Source organism: Anoplophora glabripennis, unplaced genomic scaffold (assembly GCF_000390285.2).
Source record: "Anoplophora glabripennis isolate ALB-LARVAE unplaced genomic scaffold, Agla_2.0 scaffold1208, whole genome shotgun sequence".
Lineage (NCBI taxonomy): Eukaryota > Metazoa > Arthropoda > Insecta > Coleoptera > Cerambycidae > Anoplophora > Anoplophora glabripennis.
In genome coordinates this window covers 92,851-101,629 of record NW_019417282.1, presented here as the reverse complement: position 1 = coordinate 101,629, position 8,779 = coordinate 92,851, and the positions used below count along the sequence as shown (strand labels likewise).

The window sequence follows — 8,779 nt, the reverse complement described above, 5'->3', positions numbered from 1 at the left end:
TCCTATCAAATGAGCCACGTAGTTGTGTGGTTTGGTCTTATATTTGTCTTGAAGACAGGGTAAGCTCCAAGTCAAATCAAGCTGAAAATATATCTTGCGAGTTTAAGAAATACAGTTTTTACAATTTTACAATTGCTCTCATATTTTTTACGTTATTTTAAAGACATTAAGCTAATTCAAATAAATTAAAAAATTGTCATGAAAAATCCCATCAAATGAAGTCGAACAATGTTCTTTGATACCAAAGATCTAGGTAAGCAAAAGATATCTAATCTCACAGACAAGACTGATGATATTGCGGAAAACAACTACTCTGTGGGCTACATTCTCCAACTAGATTTCTGGTATCAAAGAACATTTGATATCATTTGATAAGATTTTTGGGATAATTTTATATTTAATTTTTTTAAATAAAATCAAAACTTTTTACCGACTGAAAATACTGATTTATAAGTCAATCATCTAGATAATCAATTAGTGATAAAATATATGGGGCATTCCACGCCAAATCGACCACTTTTAACTCTGATCCCTTTCGATTTGGCTGAAATTTTTTTATTGCTTTCTACCCCATTGAGAACTTCTGAGAATTTTTTCAAATTTTTTCACCAAACTCAAAAATAGTTATGAATTTTTGAAAAAAAATAGCTTTTTTTTAAATAACCATAACTTTTTCAAAAATTGAGTTATCGGGACAATTTCTCAAAATTTTTGTTTTTAAATGTACTTTTTGAAAAAAAAATAGATCAAAATTATCTGGATCTATCTTCACTGTTTTTTTTCAATTTTCGAAACAAAATTTGTTATAAAAAAATTTGACATTTTTTATAAATCCTCAAATTTTTTCAGTGGTGTTTTTTTAGTTTTTTATTTCTTTTATTGACTGAAAAAAAAGTTTTATAAGAAAAAAAAAAATTCAAAAATGGTAATCATCGAGAAATTTTCGTTTTTTTTCAAAAATTGAAAAAACAGTGGATAGGTCTAGATAATTTTGATCTATTTTTTTTCAAAAAGTACATTTAAAATCAAAAATTTTGAAAAAGTTATGGTAATTTAAAAAAATAGCTATTTTTTTCAAAAATTCTTTTTTTTGTCGGGCGAAAAAATTTGAAAAAATAGAAATAGGGTAGAAAACAATAAAAAAATTTCAGTCAAATTGAAAGGGGTCAGAGTTAAAAGTGGTCGATTTGGCGTGGAATGCCCCATATTTATTAAACTGATGTTATTATGGAAACAACTACTCCACATTGGTGCTATAAAATCATTTATATGGACGGTCGCCAGACAGACCAGTTTGAAACTTATTACTTCTAGTCAGTAGGTGAGACAAATGATGATTGATTTAGCTTTGAATGTTTATCTACAGATATATCATATCTTTAAATATCATTGCTACTTTACGCTGACAAGAATTAATAATAATTTCGAAATCGGTCTATGTCTGCTGACTTTTCTGATAAATGGTCCTAGTTTTCACTAGATACTGAGGATATAACTCAATGGCAGTCTGCACATTTATAGGTTATAACTCACTGATAATCAAAATATGTCTATATATAGATAAACATCCAAATAGCTAAATTATTAGTTGGTCATCTTATTATAGCATAATGATGAGAGCTAAAAAGCTTGACACTGGTCTATGTCTAGTGACCCTCCTGATGAATGATCTTTTCTATTTAATAGATATTTTGGGGTGTAATTCAATTCTCAGTAGAGACTTATAGTTCATGGAGTAACAACTCTTTCTCACAATATCATCAGTTCAAAAAAGTTTATTTCATCTAGTGTAATACTAGTCATGCGTTTATAGCACCTACACAAGTCGCGACTCTTCGTATGAAGCAACTAAGACCGGGCCTCACTGTAAAATATGACTCTCACACCATATATTTTGATAACTTCTATTCTACTATTAACCTAAATAAACAATTAGGTAAACTAATTTCCAGTTACCTATAACATTAATAAAAAATAAACAGTATAAAATAATTGTTTGAATATTGAATATCTCGCCGCCCATCATTTCCATCGGCGCGGCATTGGATACTGTTACTCTCCACTAGTCCCCACCACAGCGAGGCCAGAATTTCTTCGCTTGTAGGCGCGTCACACTTGCCTACAATATACTAGAGTTCCCCCTCCACGCGAGGTGGTTAAAATAACGTCCATATGCGGGGAAGTTAAGACCCATTTCTCATGCTTCTAGTCTCTCTCTCTCTATCTAGCTTACAGTTACAGTGTCAATTTCGCAGTACCCACGTAACGTCTAGATTGAGTGATCATAGTACAAAGTATAAAGACTTTAAGGACAAGGCAGGTATTAATTTAAAATAAATAAAAAACAACTTCCTTACAACAAAACAACTAATTAAGCATAATAATGAATAGATATTATATTATCCATATACATAGATAATAATGAATCCCCTTCTTCAAGACCTAATGAAGTAAAGAAACAAATTTTCAATAATCGGCCAACACCAAAAATAACAGCAATTTTTAACGTAAATAGAAGTCGGGAAAGTTCGCAAAAATTTCAATATTCTTGGTATGATACTTACCAATGGCTATGTGGAAGTTCATATAAAAAAAAATTTGTAGCGCTGGCGATGTATTTTATTGGGTAATATAAAAAATTTGTGGTGTTCAAAAGATGATTTTAGAGACTTTTAGTGGTAGTACTAAAATGCACGAAGGTTCTACAGAGCACATTAAAAATTTTTTGGCTTTAAGGCGATAATAGCAAAATAGTAATTTTTTTAATTGTGTTACTACTGAAAAAGAGTCAAATTCATAATGAGAAATAGTTTCTTTTAAAATCAATGTCTCGCGATTTGTATCTTAGGTTACGTGACAGGGTAAATAGCTGCCGCTTTTGCTGTTCATGTTGGAACAGCTACAAAGCACAGACAAATATGAAAATTCTTTATAGGTTACACTTCAGCAATACTCCTAACATACTTAATTTGGAAACAAGCTAGTACTGTAAATTACTTTTCTTGGGAAATCATTGGAGAAATTAGTTGAATTATTCCGAACAAAAATTACTATTTATTTTGTACTATATTTATGTTTTACCGATACTTATTATCTAATAAATAAAGATATTCACTTAAAAAATGGTTTGTTTTACTTTCGGGACTGAAGAGGTTAAGTTTGAAAAATGTCCGCAATGACTTATATATAAAAAATATGTGATATATTTTTCTTTCTTTTTCTTGATATAATATTAAATAATAGTCCAATTTACCTGACACAAATCTGTGTTTGGCTTAATGTAGTACATTTTCTGAAACTCAGGTGTATCAAAAATTCCATCCCCAAATTTAGAAAAATCTTCTGGGGGTAAGTTATTATTTGGTACATTATAAAAACAGTCTAGCACATAGGTCTGTAACGTTTCCATTGGTAATCTTGCCTACAAAAAATGTATTTTACTGCTATAAAGGGTGGTTCAGATTTTAATCAGATTCGGATTATAAAACAAATTATTCTAAGCAAAAGGTTTCATACAATCGAGGGTCATAGAATGTTTCGTTTTAAATTATACATATATTTTCTCAAATATCAAAACAGATTGACATATATCAAAATTTTGAAAAATATATACATTGGAACCAGTCCATTTTCAAATACTCTATAATAGTAAAAAACTGATTCAAATTATTTAACCTTGTCTGCCATTCCTTATGACAAAATTTTATCAAAATATATAAGGTTAAAACCTAAAACATAAATCTCTAGGTACCCCTTTAGTGCCCAATATCTCCTAGTAGGTACATTAGACAAAAAAAGTTACAGGAAGTCCTAATATTATTTTGACCGTCTAAGACATTTTGAATGTCTTACGCTTCCGAGAGATTAGTAGATACTGACTGGATACCCTGTATATAAAATCTATCTATCCCTCAGAATATTTGAAGTAGACTGTCAGTGATATAGATATACAGGGTGTCCGGAAATTCATGCAACAAAATTTGGTCACAGATTCCTAAGACAAATTTAGGAGACCCGTATTTTTTATTTTTGCCAAGTGTCCCCCTTTTTCGGAGTTACAGCCCCCTGAAGTCCGCCCCTAAGAATAATCTTTTTTTTATATCTGAGAACCCTGTTGTACGAGAATCACTAAATTTAGCACACAGAGGATTCATGACATGTGGAATCTGATGGTGTTACGTTTTTTGGCAAGGAACCCTCTTAAGACAATTTTTCGTGGGCCCCCTTGTCTTAGGAGCCAAAAAAATTTGGTTGCATATTTAAATTTCTTAAAAATTATCAGTACACTAAAAAGCCATTAAATTTAGAAACTTTTTGTCTCTTTATACTTTTTTCGTAAAACGCCATGTTTTCGAGGAAAACGTCAAAATGTGATCGAATGGATATCGTGATTCGCTATTTTCCTCAAGAACATTGCGTTTTACGAAACAAATATCAAGAGACAAAAAAGTTTCTAAATTCAATTGCTTTCTAGTTAACTAATAATTTAAAAAAAATCAAATTTGCGACCAAATTTTTCTCGTTCCAAAGACAAGGGGCCCACGAAATAGTGTCTTAAGGGGGTTTCTCGACAAAAGGCGTAATACTGTGAGATTTAACATGTCATAAAACCTATGTGTACCAAATTTAGTGATTCTCGTACAACATGGTTTTGAGATACAAAAAAGACTTCTTAGGGGCAGATTTCAGGGAGCTGTAACTCCGAAAGAGGGGGCCAGTTGGCAAAAAGTAAAAATACGGGTCCCCTAAATTTGTCTTAATAATCTATGACCAAATTTTGTTGCATGAATTTCGGGACACCCTGTATTATTGGAGATAAAAATTTGCTTAGCCGGCTTACAAACACGTCAATCAGTGGCGGAAATTCAGAAAATCAGTGCCAATGAAAGCATCAATTTGGATTTTTATTTTAATTAAAGTAATATTTCTAAGAAAAAATATATTTTACATTTTATTCTACTAACCTTATGAAATCGAGTAAATTGAAAAAGATTCTAAAATTAATTGTTTCACAAAAAAAAATGTAGGTAATTTTTTTTACAAATATGTAATATGTCATGTCACAGATTCATAAAATAGAAATATGATTTTGTTGGTAGCTTATACTCTTAGAAAATACATACACAGTTCGACTGTTAAGTTTTAAGACTGATTTTATTGTGGCAAAGTGCTTAGCGCTATCTATGTGCGGTCAATGGAACTATGCAATGAGAAAACTTCCAAGCAGTATATGTGTATCTACCACATTTTATGTGAAGTGAGTTTTTGATAGTTGTCATGGAAAGGGACATTGAACAGCATACAATAATCAAGTTCTATTTTAAAGTCGGTAAAACAGTCATGGAAATGTATCAACTGTTACAAACGGTGTACAATGAAGAGTGTGTATTACGTCCAACTGTATTCCTGTGGCTCGTGACGTTTTGTGAGGGTCGAGACAGCGTACATGACAATAATAGAACGGGGCATCAACACACAAGCCAAATGATCAAAAACATTGAAGCTTTGCTCTGTACAGAAGTGTGATCATCAATCAATGATCAGAATGTTGGCGGACAGTGTACACATCAATAAAGAGACCATCAAATAATCACCAGGGATTTGAGCAAAAAAAAGGTTTGTGCCTGCTTTGTTCCGCATTCTTCGATGACTGAGCAGAAGGAAGACTGTGTAGCCTCGTGTTCGGATTTGCTCGAATCACATAGTAACAATCTTGAATTTAAAAAAAAAAATCGTTACCAGTGATGAATCGCGATGCTTTGCTAAAAAAAAGACTAAAAGACAGAATGCTGAATGGACAGGCCAAGGGTCTCCAAAACCGAAGAGACTCAATTATTTTTTCGACTGTCAGAGCATAAACCATAATTTGTTCTACCAGGCAGAAGGTCAATGCTGAGTTTTAGAAAGATGTGTTGGATCATTTGTTGAATAGAGCGTGAGTTCACCCAGAATTGTAGGCATCCATGGACTAGGTTCTGTTATACTATAACATGCCAGCCCATAATGCTGTCATTGTTCGACAGTTTCTGACTCGAAAAAATGTTAGTGTTTCACCACTCACCATATTCACCGGATTTGGCTCCGGCTGACTATTTTTTATTCCAAAAAATTAAATTACATATAAAAGGCCGTCTTTTTGACGATATTCTAACGATTTAAAAGGTTATGATGAAGGAGCTGAAAGAAGTACCAGAAGACTTCGATAAATGCACGCAACAAATGACAGATCGTGCCTAACGCTATATTGATGTGCGAGAGGCGTACATAGATAAATTTAAAAATTTTTACATTCAGACTATTTACCTTTATTTTCTGGCTACAGTCTTAAAACTCAATAACCCATCTGTGTAAGCACAATACATTGTTTTTGTAGATGAAATAGTTTTAGTTAGTATCAATTTATTCTGTATGGTAAGCTCAGTTTAAAATAAAAAAAAGATTAGAACTGTAAAATGGTTTGTTCTTCGAACAAAATGGGAGACATTTTTTTCAAAGAAATGTCATTGATAATAAAAAGTACTAAATGAGATGGCATCAAAATTCTCCCACCCGCTGACATATGTGTAAATCAACTAAGCAAATTTTTGCTGCCAACAAGGTAAATCAGTGGTTCAAGTTTCATCAGTGCACGTTAAACATCCTCAAAAAAATTTGAGAATATATATTTTTATCTAATTTTATATGAAATTTGTGTGCTTTAAATAATTTATTCTACCACTTTACTGAATTTCCTTATATAATTAAAAAATAATTTGTTGTTACCTGTATAGCAAGGGTCATTCTATGTGCAGAATAGTGTCGTTTTCTAAATTCATGCACTCCTTCGTAGAGCTTGTCATCTGATATATTATCCCTTAATGTTTTCAAATTCCCCCATCCAAAAGAATTCACAGGCGAATTAGGGTTCGCCAAACTACAGAGCAATTGCTCTTTGGGCATATCATCAGAAGGAAGGGCCATCTGAAATTCTATAAAGAACACATTAACAACATTACAATTTTCAATAGACATCGCATAAAAGACATTTACCAGAATCGATAGCTTCCCTTTCCCTTCCCATGGCTTCTTTTTTCATCAAAGGAGAAATAAAAAATTGAGCAAATTTATCTAATGCTTCATACAAATGTTTCTCAAGGCACTCAAAGTAAAAGCAAGTTGTCTCAGCATCTGTTGAGGCGTTATCACTGCCACCTCCTTTCTGAAATAGACAAACTTCATAACTTGTCTTTTATAGTGATTAGCGATGTCAACATTATCACTGGCAACATATATCATATAACAAAATAACATTTCGCAGTGACATGCCCAAATTCATGTTACATTAAAAAGATTACGTAGTTCGTACATAAGACTATATCATATTTATAAGTTATAAGTTTCACTTAGTATAAAATCTTTTCATGTTATAAACATTAAAATATACTGGATACAAAGTAATGAATATCCATTTCAAAAATACCTGAAAATGGACACTTTTTGGCCACCAACAGATATGGGGTTTCTATTATTTAGGATGCATTTTTTTTTCTTATTCTATTGAAATATATTCTTTGGATTGTAGTATGTCATCCAAAAATAGTCAAGAAAAATAAATTGTATTTATTCCTAAAATATTCTCCAAAGATCCCTTTTTTTATTTTGTTGGCATTTTTATGATTCTATTTTCAACTTTTACTTCTAACATAAAAGCAATGGTCGAAAATACGAATATTTAAGGTAAAAATCATGCTGAAGTTGATCAAAAACAGATAAAAAATGAGTTCAACTATTTTTTCATTCAAAAATCGTTCAACTCATAAAGACATTTGTCTATATTTAGTGATTCTAGAACTACTTTTATTAGATTCGTAACAAGTCGATTCCAAATAATTTTTGATGAAGTTGTCAATTCTTAAATTCAAAAAAATTAATAAATGATGAAAAACCGTTGCAGTGACCCTACCTTAAATACTTAAACATGCCTGCAGTTTTTTAATAATTAATAATGTACCAAGAATTAGAATTACATATACCTTTATGAATGAATCAAAATCATTCTCCTCTGGAAACTTTTCGCTCCCCATAAAAACCATATGTTCCAAGAAGTGAGCCATTCCTTGCACTTCTTTGGGATCACTAAAACTGCCCACACCAATACATAAACCAGCTGCTGCCTATAGAAATGTAATAATAATATTAAAATCAAATACGCAGTTATTTAAGAGCAATCACCATTTTTTGTTCAGGTGCTTTGGTTTTATTAAAGAATTCATCATCTGTATCAGACATGTCCTTTGAATTTTCATCTTCATTTGTAGCAGAAGAACTTTCGTCTTCTGAATCTGAGCTTTCAGTGGACTCATTTTCTATCAAATCTATAGGAGCTTTGTCAGAAATAAGGCAGGCAGTTAAACCATTTTCCAGTTTAATTACTCTAAAATATGTGACATAAATAAATGCACCATAACAACTATAAATTATTTACTTGTATTCCTTTCTGTCGCTCTCACTTTGAATAGGACTAGGTAAAACCTGAAATTTTAAATTTTTACCCTTTGTTGTAAAGGAAGTTAAAGTGAGGTTAGAGCCTTTATCAGAATTTAAAAGTTTCTTTACTTCAGTACTAGATTTTCCAGTCATTTTAAGCAGCGAATTAGTTTTCCTAAAAATAGTTAAAATATTTCTACATTTATAATAAATTTTCATTCATCATAATTTCAATAACACTATTATTTTAAATTTGACACCTCACCTTACATCAGAGTCAACAGTCAGTTGATTGGCAAGTACGGCGCATGCG

General features: G+C 31.5%; 1 protein-coding gene across 1 annotated transcript; it reads right to left on the bottom strand.

Moving 5' to 3' along the window:
• Positions 1 to 3: 3 nt before the first annotated feature.
• On the bottom strand, positions 4 to 8,779 carry LOC108916009 (nardilysin-like; the record flags this gene model as incomplete). The annotated part of the gene is made up of 8 exons (XM_023456121.1): positions 8,732 to 8,779; positions 8,465 to 8,641; positions 8,212 to 8,413; positions 8,013 to 8,153; positions 7,030 to 7,198; positions 6,763 to 6,968; positions 3,254 to 3,421; positions 4 to 81 (listed from the first exon to the last, which is right to left on the bottom strand). Coding segments are annotated over exons 2-8 (1,119 nt in total), but the record flags the coding sequence as incomplete, so codon positions are not given.